The sequence below is a fragment of the Bufo bufo genome, chromosome 4 (genome assembly GCF_905171765.1).
Source record: "Bufo bufo chromosome 4, aBufBuf1.1, whole genome shotgun sequence".
NCBI classification, from domain to species: domain Eukaryota; kingdom Metazoa; phylum Chordata; class Amphibia; order Anura; family Bufonidae; genus Bufo; species Bufo bufo.
In genome coordinates this window covers 572,990,115-573,012,296 of record NC_053392.1, presented here as the reverse complement: position 1 = coordinate 573,012,296, position 22,182 = coordinate 572,990,115, and the positions used below count along the sequence as shown (strand labels likewise).

At 44.0% G+C, this 22,182-nt stretch overlaps 1 protein-coding gene across 1 annotated transcript in view; it reads right to left on the bottom strand.

Moving 5' to 3' along the window:
* Positions 1-22,182, bottom strand: part of THADA (THADA armadillo repeat containing) — a 591,430-nt gene that overhangs the window by 493,086 nt on the left and 76,162 nt on the right. Inside the window, 1 exon segment of the mRNA XM_040430339.1 lies at positions 16,870-17,021. Within this exon segment, the coding sequence (XP_040286273.1) occupies positions 16,870-17,021 (152 nt within the window).

Genomic DNA, 22,182 nt, shown 5'->3' with positions numbered 1-22,182 from the left:
GAAAGTTTAAACCAATTTTTTTTTTTGCCCCAATATTCCCCAGTTTCCCCTCCCTCCAAAAAATGTTGGTTTGTTAAAACCAGATGGAAGGGAAAGGTCAATTGAAAACAGAAAACTAATAAATCCTTGATATTTCCAAATGAAATGCTTGTGGTAAGCTAATTTCTTGTAAACAGCGCGCTTATGTCGGCTGAATAGTCCCAGATGGCATCCTAGCTTTCATAGCCTCAAATCTGAAACGCTGCTGCAAGAAAAATACAAGAAAGAATGCAAGAGGGTAGGAAACCAAAGAGATCATAAAAGCATAGTAATAAGACAAATAAAAAAGTGCAAAATGAATGAAAAGTGACTGATTGGCTGCTAAGTGTAGGCCCCAGAGGTGGAATATACACATATCTCCAGAACAGGGGTCCCCCCCCCTGATGAGGCGGCCACACTTTGGAGCTGCATAGGCAATAGGAAGAGTGAGAGAGCCTTGAGAGGCCACCTCTCCATTCATTCTCCTCCTGGGGGCAGTGACTAGTGGCCATCTCACAAAGCAAGATCCTGGAGATAGGTGCAGGTCCAATGGATGTAAAGCTCTGTGACGTACAGTAACATGACAGAGCACTGGCACACTCTGTGCTATATTAGTACATCAGGAGCTGGGTCCGTGCCATCACTGGCGGGTGCTGGCTGTAGCAACGCCAGGTTCGGAAATAACTGCAGCATCTGAGGGGTTTGTCAGATGGTGCATCCTGTGTCCTCCGATCGGCAACCCCGCCAACAGAATCGCTGGGTGCCAAGTCCCAGCCGATATTACATCCTGTCAGAATAACAGGAGAATTGCAATGCATAGTACAAGTACGGTAATCACGATATCGCAGGTTCAAGTCCCCCAAGTTGTCAAAAACAAAATTTAAAATAAGTTTTTAAAAATCCCAAAATAAAAAAACGAAATCCTAAAAACCAATGGCAGGTGCGCCTTGTTTTTCACACTGTTGATCCCCAACATTTCTCAAAAATGTCACAATTCATCTGATGCACCCCAAAATAGTGCCACTTAAAGATACAACTTGCCCCACATAAAACAAGCCTTCAAAGGGGACCAGAAAAATAAAAAAAAAGTTATACAGCGCTATGGAATGAATGGCGCTTTAATAATAAATAATAATAATGGCTTTTGAAACGCAGAGATAAAGAAAAAGAAAAAACACTAAGGCTCCATTCACACATCCGCAATTCCATTTCGCATTTCCAACCCATACATCACTTACGGGTCCGCAATTCCGATCCTGAAAAAAATAGAACATGTCCTATTCTCGTCCGCAGTAGCGGACAAGAATAGGCATATTCTCTTAGTGCCGGCAATGTGCGGTCCGCAAAATGCGGAACGCACATTGCCGCTGTCCGTGTTTTGAGGATCCGCAAAACAGACACGGATGTTTGAATGGACCCTAAAAGAAATGTCTGCGAAGGTTCTCATTTATCCAGGTCATTTATCCAGGTCATGGTATATCTATAAAGAAGAAATCAAGGCAACTGGACTTACTGTAGATTTCTTGAAAACGTTTCACTCTTACTTCCAACGAGCTTTCTTAATTCTGAGTGACTGTACAAGAATTCTCTGGGAATAAATATGAATCAACATCTGGTAATTATACCCAGCATGGGGTCAGAGGTCATTATACCCAGCATGGGGTCAAAGGTGTTGATGCCATTATCCTAATTGGAGTCAGTAGGTGATAATGACCTCCCAGAAAAAGGTGTCAAGACAGCATTGTATGTGGCAGACAATAGATGTCTAAACCCCCCCCCCCGCCTCTATTCAAGCTTGGCTTCTCCATTTTTGCATAGATGGCCTCCTTCACACCTCGTTTGTACCAATCGGCCTCCTTATCCAAAACACGTACTTGACTGTCTTCAAAGGTGTGACCTGTTTCTTTTAGATGTAAGTACACGGCTGAATCTTGACCAGAGGTTTTGGCTCTTCTATGGTGAACCATACGCTAATGTAGTTGTTGTTTTGTTTCGCCGACATACAGTTCTGAGCATTCCTCATTGCACTGGACTGCGTACACAATGTTGTCCATCTTGTGTTTAGGCGTTGGGTCTTTTGGGTTCAGTTACATATTTATTCCCAGAGAATTCTTGTACAGTCACTCAGAATTGAGAAAGCTCGTTGGAAGAACGAGTGAAACGTTTTCAAGAAATCTACAGTAAGTCCAGTTGCCTTGATTTATTCTTTACAGATTTACTAAAAGAAATCACCGAGCCTCAAGTACCAAACTAAAGAGTTAAAAAAAAAATGTATCTACACATTGGGGAAGAAAAGTGACATCACTGCCTTAAAGAAGTTGAGGCTATTCACAAGGCCAAAAGGGGGCCTTTATCTATACTAGGGGACATTATGTGGGCCATTATTTATACTGGGGGGCACTATTAAGGCCCATAATATAAACTGGGATGCATAAAGGAAGCCATTATCTATAATGGGGGCACTATGGGAGGGGCATTATAAATACTGGGGGGAACTGCAAAGGTTGGGATATATAAAAAAAATATTAAATTCATCTGTTTTTAAAATGGGCATTAAAAACTGATGTAAAAGGATGCACACACTGATGCAAAATGGACATGAAAAACTGACCGTGTATCCGTTTTTAACCAGCGTTTTTTTCACTGTCATGTGAATGGAGCCTTGCAGTGGAGGCAGGAAATCTTGCCCTGGTGACCTAGCCCTCATGATTTACATCGACAGCCAGTAACCTGAAGGTCTGTATGTGAAACTAAATTTTATCCTTGTCAACAGGGATTCTCCTTACATAGTTTGACCTCATCAGCACTGATATACAGTATATACCAATGCTGATAAGGTCAAACTATATAAGGAGAATCCCACTCTCTGTAGTGTTAAACATCACACAATATATGCCTCTTACCTCTACTGTTCCCTGGCTCTCAGCCCTGCCACCCCATCTCAAGAGCGATCATGTTTCAGAGGGCTGCAGATAATTCAGTGTCTAGAGAGCCATAGCAGGGTGTCAAAGGCATATCTATGTTGTGTGTGAAGACAGAGTAATAACAGTACTGCCTTACATCTAGTATTAGGCCTCTTTCACACGAACGCGTGCGCTCCGTGGCCGTATTACGGACCGCATTTGCGGGCGCCATTCCGTGGGCATTCCGCATCACGGATGCAGACCCATTCACTTAAATGGGTCCGCAAATCCTGAGATGCGGAACGGAAGCACGGAACGGAACCTTACAGAAGCACTACGGACTGCTTCTGTGGGGTTTCGTCCCGTACTTCCGTTTGGCAAAAAGATAGTCCTATCTTTTTGCGGAATGGGCAGATCGTGGACCCATTAAAGTGAACGGGTCCGCGATCGGTGTTCGTGCATTGCGGCCCGCAATTTGCGGGCTGCAGCACGGCCACAGGGCGCACACGTTCGTGTGCAAGAGGCCTTACTGTAAGAAATCTCAACACACAAACAGCAAGCCCTAGCAGCATCAAAACAAAAGGTGCAGTACAGAGTTGGGCAAGATAATGAAGAGTACAATAAATAAATACTTCTCAGCTATGCTGGCGTTATTAGGCGAGAATTCAGACAAATTTGAACAATTTCTGCAATTTTTATAAGCTCAGTAAACCCTTTTAAGATTAGTTAAATGTCATTGTACTTAAAGAAAATTAAAGGAGCTCCGTGGGATTTACATATTGATGACCTTTTCTCAGGATCAGCTGTTTGAGGAGGCCGCAGCATTCCCATGAGTGTCAGGGCCTTCTCTGTGCTCACCAAGCAAACCGCCGTACATTGTATAGTGGCTATTCTTGGTATCGAAGCTCAGGCCATGTGACCGATGAACATGACGTCACATGGCCTAGTAAGAGGCCAAAGCTCTCATGAAGCACCCGGCCTCTTCGTTCAAATGATCGACAGGGGTTCTGGGAGTCGGACCCACTGCCAACCTCATATTGATGACCTATACTAAGGATACCTCATCAATATGTAAATCCCGAAGAGCCCCTTTAATACCACACGCGTCATTTTAAAAAATTTGTCTTGCAAGTCCCAAGTATAAGGTAGTCTATCGTGTTGCCTTTGGTAGAACAGCTCAGGCTGGTCTTCTACTGCGAGTGTTTGAAGAGCTAAGGCTGGTCAAATACTAATGTTGGTGCAGAAGCTAAGACTTTCTGCATTCATGAACACGATCCGGATCAAGTTACTTGCTGGCTTTTTTATATTTTTGTAAAAATTATTATGCCATTTATTTTTTGCCTCCGGGGTAAGGGCGTAGGCTGGTAACTTTCTCCAAGGTTGGTGATCTATTGGTTGTGATTGATGGGCTTTGGTAAAACGGCTAAGGTAATTTATTGGCTGGGATGGAAGACATATCCGATTGATTGATTTATTAAGGAAGCCAGTTACATATCATTACTTGTTGGGACAGTATTGCAGAGTTCTTAAGATTTTATTGTTCCTGACGTGTACACACCAACATTTTTTTTTACTTACAAAATTGCCATCTTCTCACTTTTGGGCATGGCACCAGACATTTCTGTAAATTTATCCAAGCCTGTGTTTAAGCTGCTATCTTCCTTAAATTCAAATACCACATTCCAAACATAAAAATTTGAAGATTGGAGAAACATGTATACGAAGTATATACATAAAATTACCTTGTACTGTAAATGAAATGACGGAAAAAAATGTAGTCCGTGAAAGTTAATAGCACCAATAATTATGCAAAAGACTTCAAATTAAATCCCTCAAAAGGAGAAATCAAGAAAAGTCTGGGTTTGGTTACAAAACCTACAGCTTTCCAGTGATTGCAAATTGGCTTATTAACTCTTTTACCCTCCACCCCTGTCATGAGGATTAGGTTTCCACAAGGCGAGCGGCTTCACTTTACAGCAGTCTCAACATTTCTGGAACTGCAGTCCTTGTAAGGAGGACCGGTCCGATAAAAACTATGAAAAGGATTACCAAATACATATCAGCAGCAAGATATTAGCACTAGATAATGTTACGTTACACAGGCACATTGTATAGGTACATCAAAGTGAATGTCCAAATTTGACCACTAATTGTTTCTGGGACTCAGCAGGCTCCACAATCCCACCTTAAAGGGGTTGTCTCACTTCAGCAAGTGGCATTTATTATGTAGAGAAAGTTAATACAAGACACTTACTAATGTATTGTGATTGTCCATATTGCCTCCTTTGTTGGTTTCATTCATTTTTCCATCACATTATACACTGCTCGTTTCCATGGTTACAGATCACCCTACAATCCATCAGTGCTGGTCGTGCTTGCACACTATAGGAAAAAGCGCTGGTCTCTCTGGTGGCCAGGACCGTGGGAGCTCACGTAGGCTGGTGCTTTTTTCTATAGTGTGAAAGTACGACCACCGCTGATGGATTGTAGGGTGGTCGTAACCATGAAAACGAGCAGTGTATAATGTGATGGAAAAATTCATCAAGCCAGCAAAGGAGGCAATATGGATAATCACTATACATTAGTAAGTGCCTTGTATTAACTTCCTCTACATAATAAGTGCTATTAACTGATGTGAGACAACCCCTTTAATTACTCATACCTCACTTATAAAAGAAAGATTCCAATATTCTGTAGTTACCGTCTCAAAGTTGCGTGGATCATCCACTCAGGGATCCGATCATGCAACTCCTTTCTTCTGTCCATCCACCGAAATCACCGCCTTTACCAGGTACTGGTCTGGGCTATGGACATAACGTCACTTCTGCAGCCCAGGACGGGGAAGGTAATGTGGATGGGGCCAGAACTATTTGTCTCCCTGGCGCATGCACAAACTCCTGAATCCGCATGCGCCAGGGAGACTAGTGGTTCTTGCATGTCCACAATACCTACACATCCAGGCCTGTGAAGTGACGTCCTGCCCATAGCCCACACTGGAAATCTGGCAAAGGACGTGGCATCAGCGGATGCAGGATTATCAGAAAAGGAGTCTAACATGACCGGGTTCCTGAGGGGCTGTTCTACCTAACTTCAAGATACAGGTAAGGTATATTAAAAACTTTCTTCTACAGGTACTATATGAGTTATAAATTATGGAGGATTAGCAGTTTCCATTGAACACATTTAAGGGGTTGGCCACCTTTTGGCTGTTTTTTGGCAAACCCTCCTCCTGGCCAGACCTGCAATAGTGGCGATACTTAACAGCACCCCGCTGATGGACCCCGGCTCCTTCTCTTCCTGTCTTGGGTCTCCTGCTGTCTTGGCTGCAGAGATGTTGAGATGGATGTTGACAGCAGGGGACCCGAGTGAGGCAGCTGAAAACAAGAAGCAAAGAAGCCAGGAGCTGGGACCCAGCGCCAGGGTGCAGGTAAGTATGCTTCTCTTTTGTAGGTCCAGCCAGGAAGGGGGTTTGGAAGAAAAAACCCAAAAGCTGGCAACCCCCTTAATAAATCTGCATACAGCAAACTGGGGTTGTGCCAAGATATCAAGCTATAGAGACAAAGATAAAGGAACAGCAGAGGACATGTTCGACCTACTGCTAAATTCACAAATTGGCAGTGTGACAGGAAGCATGGGAAAGGAAAACAGACCTGATCCTTATAAAGATAACACATATTAAAGGGATTATCCAATGGCCAACGTAGAAAATGAAAATCAGACATATAGAACATGACAATCTCTATCTAACAAAGCTAGGACCAGCCCTGTACCTCACATGGATCCAGAGATCTCCACATTCATTGCTCTGCTCGATCTATATCAAGCTGACAGCTCAAGGGGAGGGTCTTTTCTGCTGCAGCTAAGGGGGCGTGTCCATGCTCTCCCTATCACAGCTCAAGGGGAGTGTCTTTTCTGCTGCAGCTAAGGGGGCGTGTCCATGCTCTCCCTATCACAGCTTAGGAGCCAGATAAAGGATGAAACCGAGCATGTGCGGCCATCCCAGTGGGAAGGTCAAAGAAATAAGAAAAAGAACAAACTGCAGGTGGCGCCATACAGATACATTTTATTTATTTTTTAATAGCTCAGAGGCTATGCAAATTTTTTTATTACATGCAATTACAAAAGAGGTCAGTTCCAGCGGCTGGTTTGAAAAATTTAGAATATTTTTTGTGGGACAACCCCGTTAAGCAGCAAATTTTGTATTTGATCCGATACATTCTTAAAAGATGAAGGTTAACCCCGAAGACATCATACACTCAGGGACTGGGCAAACAATACACGTCAAATTGTCTGGGTAGCTGTAAGGAGGTGATACAGACCAGTAATTAAGATGGTATAGATGATTACTTTCCTGAAAGATCCCATGGCATTTCTGGTTGTCCCGGAAGGGCTCTGCTTACCCGCCTGCAGCGGTGACATCACATGGATAACGCGTGACCACTGCAGCCTATCGCTGGCCACTTAAGGGCATTGCTGAGGCCATTAATTGGCTGCAGTGTTCACGTGTGATTAATAGACGTCACCGCTGCGGCAAGGAGAAACAGTGAGGGAGTGCAGGATCAGGTCAGGTAAGTAATTATCTATTCTTTATGCCCTGTGTTGTCCCGTTTCCTCCTGAAACCTCTTTAATACGCTGTGTTGTTATAGAGTCTAACAGCATCAGACTATGTAAGGACACACCCAAGTTGTCAATTCATACAATTACAGGAGGAATAAGAGAAACTGCACAGTTCTAAGACGGAACTCTAGCAGCGTTATTTTATAGGGAATACAAAAATTTACTAAAACAGACAGAAGAGAGTACAGGCCCCTCATGGCACATTTGCAAAAATACTTACCAATTAGGATTAGGCTACTCTCATTGTCTCACATGGTAAACATACTTAGGTCTACGTTCACTTAGAAAACATATATATTCGGGGATCCAGACAGGGAGGTAGATTGGGTAGGGGATCCCGGGGCGGTTTTTTAGACCGCCCGTTCCCCCCCCTTCCACCCGGACGGTTCCAAATAGAGGAATTCCAGGTGGTTAATCTGTCCAAACGTGACCTTTCTCCTTCCCAGATATGGGTCCTTATGAAGGGTCTGTACTTTGTGCCCCTACAGAAGTTTAAGCTCTTTAACTGGATCAAAGATCTACAGTTGTATGTACGTAGACTTAAGTGGAAAAAGTTTTTTTAGCATGCACAACAAACGGAAGTGTCAGGAGTTGGGGATTGATGTAGAGGACCTCCAGGATGTACACCTTCTGGTGGGTCTATCGGAAAAAGGGGACAGGAATATAGGTGATGGTCCTTTTACAGACCTAAAAAATCCATCTAAAATGTTTCCACCAATAAATGACAACACCCCAATTGACACCTTTCTTAGTGTGGTAACCCGGGATCATCATAAACTTGAAGTGAAATCCCTGGGGAATGATAATGTGAGCCACGAGGAGAGGTTGTCATTGGAGGAGTTGGAACGGGACACCAGTATTGTCATTAAGCCCTCGGATAAGGGCGGCAATATTGTGGTAATGGACCATGATAAATACCGCACGAGGTGCCTCAGACTGCTGGAAGATAGGAACACCTATACCTGTCTCACCACTGATCTTACACCTATGTATAGGGCTCAACTCCTGACGCTACTCAATAGTACATATGAGGACAGACTTATCAGCAAGGCAGAACTGGAATATCTGTCCCCTAAGTTCCCGGTTCTTGCCACGTTTTATAGTCTGCCCAAGCTACATAAACAGGGAACTCAATTGAAGGACAGACCCATTGTCTCGGGCATAGGCAGCCTCGCTGCAAATATTAGTACGTATGTGGATACGATATTGCGTCCATTCGTGGTGAGCCTGCCATCTTATGCCCGAGACACTATGGATGTGCTGCAGTAGCTAGATGGCATCCAATGTGAGGAGGGTGTATGGTTGGCAAGTTTGGATGTGGAGGCCAGCTCCATACCCCATGATTTGGGGTGTGAGGCTGTTGAGGCCTTCCTCCAACAGAGAGGAGAACATTGTCGCTGCCATAACACCTTCCTAATGCAACTTTCGAGATTTGTCCTGACACGGAACATCTCTCTCTTTGACCAACGTATCTACCACCAGCTCAGGGGGGGTTGCGATGGGTAGCCCCTGTGCCCCCACTTTCGCAAACCTCTACCTGGGCTGGTGGGAGAAGGAGGTCGTGTTCGCTGACATGATGGAGCAGTATACATCTTGTATCCAACTGTGGATTAGATATATACAGTGGCGGAAATAATTATTTGACCCCTCACTGATTTTGTAAGTTTGTCCAATGACAAAGAAATGAAAAGTCTCAGAACAGTATCATTTCAATGGTAGGTTTATTGTAATAGTGGCAGATAGCACATCAAAAGGAAAATCGAAAAAATAACTTTAAATAAAAGATAGCAACTGATTTGCATTTCATTGAGTGAAATAAGTATTTGAACCCCTACCAACCATTAAGAGTTCTGGCTCCCACAGAGTAGTTAGACACTTCTACTCAATTAGTCACCCTCATTAAGGACACCTGTCTTAACTAGTCACCTGTATAAAAGACACCTGTCCACAGAATCAATCAATCAAGCAGACTCCAAACTCTCCAACATGGGAAAGACCAAAGAGCTGTCCAAGGATGTCAGAGACAAAATTGTAGACCTGCACAAGGCTGGAATGGGCTACAAAACCATTAGCAAGAAGCTGGGAGAGAAGGTGACAACTGTTGGTGCGATTGTTCGAAAATGGAAGGAGCACAAAATGACCATCAATCGACCTCGCTCTGGGGCTCCACGCAAGATCTCACCTCGTGGGGTGTCAATGGTTCTGAGAAAGGTGAAAAAGCATCCTAGAACTACACGGGAGGAGTTAGTTAATGACCTCAAATTAGCAGGGACCACAGTCACCAAGAAAACCATTGGAAACACATTACACCGCAATGGATTAAAATCCTGCAGGGCTCGCAAGGTCCCCCTGCTCAGGAAGGCACATGTGCAGGCCCGTCTGAAGTTTGCCAATGAACACCTGAATGATTCAGAGAGTGACTGGGAGAAGGTGCTGTGGTCTGATGAGACCAAAATAGAGCTCTTTGGCATTAACTCAACTCGCTGTGTTTGGAGGAAGAAAAATGCTGCCTATGACCCCCAAAACACCGTCCCCACCGTCAAGCATGAGGGTGGAAACATTTTGCTTTGGGGGTGTTTTTCTGCTAAGGGCACAGGACAACTTATTCGCATAAACGGGAAAATGGACGGAGCCATGTATCGTGAAATCCTGAGCGACAACCTCCTTCCCTCTGCCAGGAAACTGAAAATGGGTCGTGGATGGGTGTTCCAGCACGACAATGACCCAAAACATACAGCAAAGGCAACAAAGGAGTGGCTCAAGAAGAAGCACATTAAGGTCATGGAGTGGCCTAGTCAGTCTCCGGACCTTAATCCAATCGAAAACCTATGGAGGGAGCTCAAGCTCAGAGTTGCACAGAGACAGCCTCGAAACCTTAGGGATTTAGAGATGATCTGCAAAGAGGAGTGGACCAACATTCCTCCTAAAATGTGCGCAAACTTGGTCATCAATTACAAGAAACGTTTGACCTCTGTGCTTGCAAACAAGGGTTTTTCCACCAAGTATTAAGTCTTTTTTTGTTAGAGGGTTCAAATACTTATTTCACTCAATGAAATGCAAATCAGTTGCTATCTTTTATTTAAAGTTATTTTTTCGATTTTCCTTTTGATGTGCTATCTGCCACTGTTACAATAAACCTACCATTGAAATGATACTGTTCTGAGACTTTTAATTTCTTTGTCATTGGACAAACTTACAAAATCAGTGAGGGGTCAAATAATTATTTCCGCCACTGTAGATGATGTGCTGGTACTGTGGAAGGGCACGAGAGAGAGCTTTACTCAATTTGTGGCATCCTTGAACATCAATCAACTAGGCCTATTTTTTACATTGGAGGTGTAGGAGAACCAGATTGCTTTTCTGGACCTTACAATCTCGATAGGTTTAGACAGGAGAATCACTACTAAACTATTTAGAAAGCAAACGTCCACTAATAGCCTCCTGCATTGGAATAGTGGAGACCCCGTGGCCCTGAAAAGTGGCATCCCTAAAAGGACAATACCTCAGGGCCAGGAGGAATTGCTCTGGGTTAGGAGAGTTTAAAAGCAGCTGCATCTGACTTAAGATCGAGATTTGTGAATCGGAGGTACCCACAGCACACATTGAAAAAGGCATATCAACATGCAATGAGTGCTAACCGCAGTCAATTGTTGGTCCCAAATATCAGGACCAAAGCTGTCCCCACCCCTCGGATTATAGCCACATTTACTAGAGCTCATCAACAGGTCCGTGAGATCCTGCAGAGTCATTGGTCAATCCTTCAGTCTGATCCAGATATTGGGTCATCTATTCCAGACCGTCCCTCCATTACGTATCAGCGCAGCTCCAATATGCGCAACCGTTTGGTGCACGGCTTGTACATACGTTCCATGTCTGGTACATGGTTAAAAAATACATTAAAAGGAACATTCCCTTGTGGCTCCTGTATAATATGTGGCAGCATCATGAAAGGAGAATTCTTCACCAGTTACTCTACTGGTGATAGATTCAGTATCCGTTCCTTTATTAGGTGTACCTCAGTGGGCGTAGTATCCTTATCACCTGCAATATGTAGGCAAGACCAAACGTGAGCTGAGGAGGAGAATAGGGGAACATCTGTCCAATATTCGCAATTTGCGGGACACAACGGTGGCACGTCATGTACGTGACGTGCATGATGGGAACCCTGATGTTTTGCGGGTTCAAGGGATTGTATTGATTAATAGATCCATTCTCGGCGGAGATATTGATACACTCTTACTTCAAGGGCTTGAATGAGGCCATCTCATATGCCTGCTTTATTTAATATTATATGTGAGCAGGTAATTGGGGGTCAGTGCCCCACTAGCCACTTCTATATGTATGTACATACAGAGGTTGATTCAGAATATGATTGTTATCTTCCGCCCCCCCCCCCCCCCCCCCCTCCCTCCCTGTGACCAAAACTTGACCGCAGAGAGGTAAGATTGGGGTTTTATGTTGATTTGGTCAGATGTTTATCTGGGGAGCGCTGTGATTAACTGTCATTGTTGTCCTTGGTACCATTTCTCGATATAGGTTGTGATATTTCTGATTGATCTCCCCTGATGGGTCTATATCTATAACTACATCGGCACTGGGCGAATGACATACCGCCGCAGTTTTCCATTGCCCCATACAGTAGCGTTATTTGCTCAACCTTCAGGGAGTGTTAAAGCTTACATGGGTGCCTGACAGGTCAGAGGGCGGTGGTCAGCTGACGCACTCTTTCCTGATTCGCTGAGGCACTAGCACACACCTCCCTCTAGGCGGGGCTTTTGGGATATCTTCTCGGCGTTCGTTCGGCCGCGCACGGCCGTCATAGCGCCGGAGCCTTAACACGCAATAGTGTGGGGCACGTTTTCCTTCACAAGTTACCCAAATAGAGACTTTTGCTCCTGATGACACGGGGCATAATAGGTCACGTAGAAACGCGTTGAGCCGTGGATCTCGGATTAGGACACGGTTTTCTAGGCAGGGTGCATGTATGTTTGAGGCAGCTCAATAGCTGGTCAGAACACAAGTGTGAATGCGATCGGAGATCTAGTCCCACTGCGGTTTACTCGAGAGTTGGGGGTGCAGATTCAGGCAGCTTAGCGTGCACTCGAATGTGTAGCTGTTATTGAGGATGTCCTGTTGCTACGTGTGGATTACACCACATACAGCAGAGTGTGAGATTTGATGTCGATACAGGCCATCCACCATTAATACATTGTAGGCTGCGAGGCTGCACAGATATTAGTAGGATTGCAACTAGTGCACCTTAGCCTACTTCAAATGCATGGACCGTGTCCTTATTCCTTATCCTGCAGTTAATTAGCATCAATGTGCTAGCAGTATTAGGATCTAGTCCAGAGTGTTTTAGGTGTCGCGGGTCAATAACCATCCCTGACTACATCAGCTCAGTCTGGTGCCTGAAAGTCACAAAAGTGATACACAGAATTTTCCCCTTTTAACCAGTTATTAATAAATACTTTATTAGTTTCTTTTAAATACGTTCTTCAGGAGTGTGGGTCATACAGGCCGATATCACTCCTGAACCTGGATTATAAAATACTCACGAGACTGCTTGCCTCCAGACTAAATAAGGTGATAGCCACAGTCATACACAAAGATCAGTCTTGGTTCATACCGGGACGGTCGACGTCTGACAACATTAGAAGGGCGCAGGTCATAGCGCAAGTGGGAGTGGCAGGGGATAAGCGCTGGGCCATGGCATCTCTGGATACTGCCAAGGCCTTCGACTCTGGAGTGGGTATACCTACTAGAAGTGCTACGCTGTTTTGGTTTTGGCCCTAGATTTATCGAGTGGGTGGAGATTCTGTACCACCTCCCCAAGGCTAATGTACTTGTAAATGGGTCGATATCTGACTCCTTTAGTCTTCACAGGGGAACCAGGCAGGGTTGCCCTCTGTCACCACTTTTGTTTGCCATTGCCATAGAGCACCTTGCTTTAAGGGTTCGACAAGATAAGGTCTTCAAAGGGATATCCGTGGGCGACAGAACGGACAAAGTCGGACTTTATGCGGATGATCTCCTTCTCTTTATGGACGAACCCGAGACGACACTCCCTAGAGCAATCGACATAATTGGCAAGTTTGGAGAGTTCTCGGGTTTACACATAAATTGGACGAAATCAGCACTCATGCCTTTGTGGACACATACGTGGCCTCCTCAGTATTACAATCTGCCAGTTGTAGACTCTTTCAAATATTTAGGGGTTGTTATCACTAGGGATCCCCAGTTGGCGTACTCCCTGAATATTGCATCCCTGGAGACCATGTTCATGGATAAATTCAGGACATGGAGGACCTTACCACTCTCTATTATGGGAAGATTAAATCTGGTCAAGATGACTCTCTTGCCCAAAGGGTTGTATCTGCTGGCTCATGCGTGCACCCCGATATCGCAGGGTTTCTTTGCTCGCATTCATTCGTTAGTGACTAAATTTGTGTGGGGGGAATCCAGACGGAAGCTGTCCCTTCAAGTCCTACAGAGGCCCAAGCTAGAAGGTGGCGCTGCTTTACCCGATTTTTTTCCTTTACTACCTAGCTGGACAGCTGAAATTCCTAACCCCCTGTGTTCAGGCATCTGACCTACCTAATGCAGAATACTATCTTAGGGAGCATCTAGGATTATCCTCTCTGTGGCCTGTTTTGGAAGGACCGCGTTTTATTTCCATGCGCTTGCTCCCTATTCACAGAATGGCCCATCAGGTATGGACTGCTGTGAAAATGAGGTCGTTTAATGACATCCCAGATGACATCCCGCTATGGGATAATCCCATGTTTGCCCACTTAAAAGATCTGGAGGGAGCTAGATGGTGGAAGGCGCAGGGAGTCAGCAAATTGAGTAATTTTTATATGCTGGGGGTAATCTGTGCTCCTCCTCTCAGCTGCAAGAGAAGTTTGAATTGCCTCGCTCTTTCTTTTTTAGATACCTACAACTGAGACATGCGCTAACGGCACAGTTCGGGGCAGGTGGTCGCAAAATTTCTAATTACCCTCTGATAGGAGTTCTTAGATCACAGGGCCCGAGAGGTATTATCTCTGCGCTCTATACACATCTGCTTAATAATCGCACGCTGATGAATCCCCTTGCTGTTGAGGGGAAATGGAGAAATTCCATCCCTTCCCTATCAGCTGATGATTGGAATGAAGCGCTGCTGTCTCCAGCGCGGGTCTCCCCGTCAGTCACTAACAGGCCGATTCAGCTGTTTATCCTGTATAGAAGTTACCTTACGCCTGTTCGATTGCATAAAATGGGTAGACTGCCACATAGTAGGTGTCATAGGTGTCATCAGGAGGGGGCAGATTTTTGGCATCTCATGTGGGAATGCTCATATTTGAAGAGCTTCTGGGTAGCAGTGGTAGGAGTACTGTCCGCTATAGTCCCAAATGCAGTGCCGCTATGCCCTAAAAGCTGTATACTTGGCATCCTGGATGAGGAGGTTTGGGGTCATCATCATCAGGATTCTTCTGAGTGAAACCTTATTCCTCGCCAGGAAAGCTATTGCCCTGAGATGGATGGATGATAGAACACCTACGTTGGGCCAATGGAAGTCGCTGGTCAATCAGGCTGTTAGCATGGAAAAGGTTGTCTTTATCCACAGGAAGTGTCCGCAAAAGTTTGACAAAGTGTGGGGTGAATGGTGTGCATCCCCTTTGACTGTGCATAATGCTTGTATGTACTCTGTAGCCAATGTATAATATTATGCTAACGTGTATATTGAGGCTATGTCTCCTCCATCATGCAGCCTCCAGACGCTATCTGATTTTGAAAACCTTTATGCTGTATCGGATTTAATGCAGAACTGTCATGTAATGCCGAGCTAGCACTGTATCTCCTGCGTGGGATTTGCCCTGGATTTATTAATCCTTTATTTTTGATGATGTAACATGCCTTTCTTGTTAAAATTCAATAAAACGAGTTTAAAAAAATAATAATACGTTCTTCAGGCAGTGTGATATATATATAAAAAATTAGGCTACTTTCACGCTAACGTTAATATTTTCGGTATTGGGATCTGTCATAGGGTCTCAATACTGGAAGAAAAAAAAAAAAGCTTCCGTTTTGATCCCATTCATTGTCAGTGGGGACAAAACATAACTGAATGAAATGCTCCAAAATGCATTCTGTTCTCATACCGGAGAGCAAACCTCAGCATACTGCAGTTTGTTTTCCGTCCTGGGATGCGGCGCAAGACGAATCCGTCAAAACCCACAATGCAAGTCAATGGGGACGGATCAGTTTTCTCTGACACAATAGAAAACTGATCCGTCCCCCATTGACTTTAAATGGAGTTCATGACGGATCCGTCTGGGCTGTTACAGATAATACAACCGGATCCGTTCATAACGGATGCAGAAGGTTGTATTATCAGTAACGGAAGTGTTTTTGCTGAGCCCTGCTGGATCCAGCAAAAACGCTAGTGTGAAAGTAGCCTTACACAGTTACAATGTGAAAAGATAAAATAACATTAAAAAGTGAATCCACAGCATCACTTCCAACTACAGTATAACATAAGAATACAACCATTAATAAAAATAAAAAGAACAATGTGGCAATTCTTACAAAACATCAGTCAAACTAGTTAGTTACTAAAGTGTAAAACAAAATCACACAAACGGAGGAGATCAGAGGCATAAAAGCATCATGAGAGTAAATCACGGAGGGACCGTTTGAGTGAAACATCGGCGCCGGAATGGAGAAAAGCTCAACTAGAAACGGGAAGAAGTCCAAAAGACTTCTTAAAGGGGTGGTTTCATCCATCGCTAGGATAGGCCACCAATGTTAGACAAGTGCCTCTCCCACCTCTGGGACCCTCACCTATCTCCAGAACAGGACCTCAGAAGTAAGCAGAGGCCAGCCTCCCTCCGTTCCTTTGCATGGGACTGTAGAGTGCTGGATTGGCTATCTCCAGCAGTCCCCATAGAAGTGAATGGAGCGGAGGCCGCATTTGCGCAGTGCGCTCTCCATTCATGTCTATGGGACTTCCGAAAACAACAGAGTGTGCTCGCTTCTCCCATAACAATGAATGGAGAGCCCATTGAGCAAGCTCGGTCCGCTCTCCTTCACATTCAGGGACATTCTGGCTATTTTCAGAACTCCCATAGAAATGAATGCACGCATTCACGGCTACTCTCCGCTCATTTCGGGGGTTCTGTTCTGCAAACATCTAACATTGGTGGCACATCCCAGTGATATACCACCACTATCTAATATGAGACAACCCCTTTAAGCAGGGGAAATATTACAAGACACTGGATCCATACATGTTCAAAGAATAAATAAATAAAAACAACAAAAAAAACAACAACTCTTCATTGTTACCTGCGCCACTGTAATGAGACCCTCAGCAGAGTCCGGGTCGGTCTGCAGTGGAAGACTTTGACACAGCAACCCCAACAATAAGGAGACTTCTTTCATACTCCTCCAGCAGCAAACTAGGACCATCTGCGCCGTGCACGATGCGCCCTCACCTCCTTTATAAGACAAGCAATACGAGGTCATATATAAAGAGCAATAATGGAGAGAAAAACACAACAAACCACAGAACACAGGGATGACGGCACTATATACCGTATACGCATGTACAGCATACTGTAGGGCTGAACAACCAAATTACAGTATGACTAGGATTTGCTCTTACGTCAGATTCAGCTATACTGTGCTCCCATATGGATGGATGATAGGTTCCTCCCACCATACAGGACTATGGCGACGACACAGTTTTGCAGGACTGTGATCCTAAATTCAGACCTAAGGTTTATATGATCCTGGTTGCCTGAGCTACTCCAATCCGGAATATGAGACACTGAAAGCCGGTCCTTACTGCGGTACTATAGCTGCATCGTTCCTATAATCACAACATTGCTATAATTGCAGTGTAACGTGAGCAACTAAAGGGCATCGGTCACTGTATTCTACTAACAGGATTTAAAGGGGTATTCCTGTAACCACCAATTAACCCCTATACAAGGATGTCTCCCATTTGATGGCAGCAGTGATCAAGCATGCACACCTCTCCTCCATTCAAAGCCTATTGGACTGCCGAGGACAATTTTTGGGTGGGGTTCCCAGCAGTTGCACCCCCGCAGATATAACATCATCATTCATCCAGTGGATGGGCAATAACTTGTTGCTACCAGAGTGCCCCTTTAATCACATGTGTGTATTTTCAGTTATGACTGTGAAGGTTCTCATTCATTCAGGTCATGGCACATCAATAGTAATAAGTCAAAGCAATCGGACCTGGATTTCATTCTTGAAGACGTTTCGCTAGTCATCCGACTGTCTTTCTCAGTTTGAATAACTTGTACAAAGAATCTCCAGGGGGATTCAGCTGCATTTAAATAGGACCTGTCCCCTCTCCTGACATTCCTGATTTAATAGCTTCATGCATTCCCCATGTAATAACAATTCTGGAGCATCTATTCTTATGGCTCTATGTTGTGCCATTCCTTTATTATTTCTACTAGAAGTTATGAATGAATTGCTAGCAGTCTGCAGTAAGGGTACAGAGGGGAGGTAACCAGTTGGGAGGGTGTTCCTGCACAGACTGAAAATAGCAGCACTGATTGGATAGAGTGCTACTGTGCAGGTACACACCCCCAACTGGTTACCACCCCCCTGTACCCTTACTGCAGACTGCTAGCAATTCATTCATAACTTCTAGTAGAAATAAAAAAGGAATGGCACAACATAGAGCCATAAGAATAGATGCTCCAGAATTGTTATTACATGGGGAACACATGTAGCTATTAAAACAGGGAAGTCAGGAGTGGTGAAAGGTCCTCTTTAATGCTGGAGATTCTTTGTACAAGTTATTCTCAATGAGAAAGCTGGGTAACTAGCAAAACATCTTCAAGAAGAAAAAAAAAAATACAAGTCCAGTGGCTTGGACTTATTAGTACTGTTATTTTCAGTTGTGTCTTGTGGAGGTGATTCTTTTGGAAATTGCAATTTGTGATCAAATCTGAGGGGTTGGCCATTCTCTAAACACGACTAAGGGGTGGAGCTTGTAGACTTGTTTACATAGGGCTTTGATTAATCCTGGTTATTATTGGTTAGCAGTGAGTATGTAGACCAAGTGAGAAATCAGGGGTCTCCATGAGGGTCCATTCTGATTAATCACTTAGGTTTTGTTCTCGTCGGCGCAATAGAAACAGAAAAACTTCATGGAAGCAGAAGACGGATCCATCACATGCCAGACAACTATGCAAGAAGCCTCAGGCCTCTTGCACACAGCCGTTGTGGTTCTGTTCCGTGTATTGGGGACCGCAATTTGCAGTCCCCAATGCACGGGCAACGTCTAGCAGGAATGGATCCAGACCCATTCAACTCGAATGGGTCCGTGATCCACCCGTTCCGCAAAAAGATAGAACAAGTTCTATTTTTTTTTTGCGGAACGGAAGCACGGATCGGAACTACACGGAAGCACTCCATAGCGCTTTCATGGGGTTCCGTTCCGTGCTTCTGTTCCGCACCGCATCTCCGGATTTGTGGACCTTTTCAAGTGATGCGGACTGCACACGGCCGGTGCCCCGTGTTTTGCAGAACCGCCGTATGAGGCCCGCAATACGGCCACGGGAGCACAACGGCTGTGTGCAAGAGGCCTTATTTTGTCTGCTGCATTTTTTATGTAATCTGCGAAGAAGACCTCTAACACAGCCTCCAACGCAAATGTGAATGAAGCCTTAAAGAGTCACTGAGTTTTCAACAAACGTTGCATTAATCAATAGTCCAGTGTGTGTACATGAGGAATAACTGGCCTATTTCTGGCCACTATACCACTTGTATCTGACATTTTTAGCAGTTTTCCTTTGTGCATAGTCTAGTTGTCTAGTTTGCAGTTCTCCCAGACACGGTGAGTGGAGACTAGCTGCCATCCACTGCACACAGAAAGTAAAGGAGATTCTCTTTTCTGTCTCACAGTCACTCAGAAGCATCCCTGAGATCATGGTAGACATTACAGGGAAGTAATGACTTGTATGCTTGTGAATGAAGCACCTGTGCTGAGATTCAACCTTTCTATGTACAGTAGCTGTGCAGTCTCTTTCGCGGTTCCTGTCTCATTAGCTCCTAGTCACTCCTCCTACCTCCCCTCTCTATAAACTTGCATTGACGTTTAATATATAGACGCCTGCAGAGATGATCTGTCCTGGTCGGGAAAAAGGGAAATTTCAAAGTAAAAAGCAGTTAGCGAGGGGGGTCTAGTAAACAGCTGATAACAGGAGAACTGGACATTTCTCAATAATAAAACATATTACAAAGTTTCTTGTGGTCGCCTGTACTATTGATTTATGCAAAGTTGTGTGAAACATTAGTGGCCATTTAACAGGTGTGCACTGTGCTTTTACAATAGAGGTTAAGGGGCTACATTCTGCATCTTTGTGCCAGGCGTTGTAATTTTGTGCCCAGAAGCAGATAAGGAGAGTGGTGAGCCTGAATGCATGATATATATATAGCATCATACACAGGAGACAGAAAATGTCCCAGAGAATCCCACTGGCAACAGAAAGAGGACATAGGATGATGAAGATCTATTGTAGTCACCCAGTACATGCACGGACTCTTACTAGGCAATGACCCGAGCAAATTAAAGCAGACATATTGCTTAAACAGAAGTTTCCCATATCTCCCGATTCATGGACACCTTAATTTGTGCAGCTAAAACTTGTGAAGATAAGCTGTCATCACCACGGAAGCGGCGAGCATCCACACATTTTTCCTACAAGCGAAATCCATACCATCCATTCAAAAAGGTGTAATACATGTACGCCGTAAAGTCCTTCAAAACAAGAGACGCCCTTTTCAGCGGCAATACAGTAGAGGAGTGCTGAGCGGGGCACCTCCCATCTATGATGTCTATGTGCCCTAATGACATTTGGGGGAAAAGGAGAGAAAGCAAAATAATTGAAAAAGGAGGGATAAAGGATCACTGAGTTTTCAGCAAAGGTTTGATACAGTGGATAAAAAAAGTCTACACACCCCTGTTAAAATGTCAGGTTTCTGTGATGTAAAAAAATGAGACAAAGATAAATCGTTTCAGAACTTTTTCCACCTTTAATGTGACCTATAAACTGTACAACTCAATTGAAAAACAAATCTTTTAGGTAGAGGGAAGAAAAAATATTAAAATAAAATAATATGGTTGCATAAGTGTGCACACCCTTAAACTAATACTTTGTTAAAGCACCTTTTGGTTTTATTACAGCACTCAGTCTTTTTGGGTATGAGTCTATCAGCATGGCACATTTTGACTTGGCAAGATTTGGCCACTCTTCTTTGCAAAAACACTCCAAATCTGTCAGATTGCGAGGGCATCTCCTGTGCACAGCCCTCTTCAGATCACCCCACAGATTTTCAATTGGATTCAGGTCTGGGCTCTGGCTGGGCCATTCCAAAACTTTAATCTTCTTCTGGTAAAACCATTCCTTTGTTGATTTGGATGTATGCTTTGGGTCGTTGTCATGCTGAAATATGAAGTTCCTCTTCATGTTCAACTTTCTAGCAGAAGCCTGAAGGTTTTGTGCCAACATTGACTGGTATTTGGAACTGTTCATAATTCCCTCTAGCTTAACTAAGGCCCCAGTTCCAGCTGAAGAAAAACAGCCCCTTGGCATGATGCTGCCACCACCAGGCTTCACTGTGGGTATGGTGTTCTTTTGGTGATGTGCAGTGTTGTTTTTGCGCCAAACATATCTTTTGGAATTATGGCCAAAAAGTTCAACCTTGGTTTCATCAGACCATAACACCTTTTCCCACATGCTTTTGGGAGACTTCAGATGTGTTTTTGCAAAATGTAGCCTGGCTTGGATGTTTTTCTTCGTAAGAAAAGGCTTTCGTCTTGCCACTATACCCCATAGCCCAGACATATGAAGAATATGGGAGATTGTTGTCACATGTAACCCACAGCCAGTACTTGCCAGATATCCCTGCAGCTCCTTTATTTGTTGCTGTAGGCCTCTTGGTAGCCTCCCAGACCAGTTTTCTTCTCTTCTTTTCATCATTTTTGGAGGGACGTCCAGTTCTTGGTAATGTCACTGTTGTGCCATATTTTCTCCACTTGATGATGACTTTCTTCACTGTGTTCCATGGTATATCTAATGCCTTGGAAATTCTTTTGTACCCTTCTCCTGACTGATACCTTTTAACAATGAGATCCCTCTGATGCTTTGGAAGCTCTCTGTGGACCATTTCAGGAAAGACCAACTAGAGCAGCTGAACTTTATTTGGGGTTAATCAGAGGCACTTTAAATGATGGCAGGTGTATGCTGACTCTTATATAACATGATTTTGAATGTGATTGCTTAATTCTGAACACAGCTACATCCCCAGTTATAAGAGGGTGTGTACATTTATGCAACCACATTATTTTAGTTTTTTTTGTTTTCTTCCCTCCACCTAAAATATTTCAGTTTGTTTTTCAATTGAGTTGTACAGTTTATAGGCCACATTAAAAGTGGAAAAAGTTCTGAAATGATTTATCTTTGTCTCATTTTTTTACATCATAGAAACCTGACATTTTAACAGGGGTGTGTAGACTTTTTATATCCACCGTATGTCATAAAGTGTATCAAAAATAAGTAAACATGGGTGGGACAGACTCATCAAGCGACATACACTAATGCAGCACGGGGA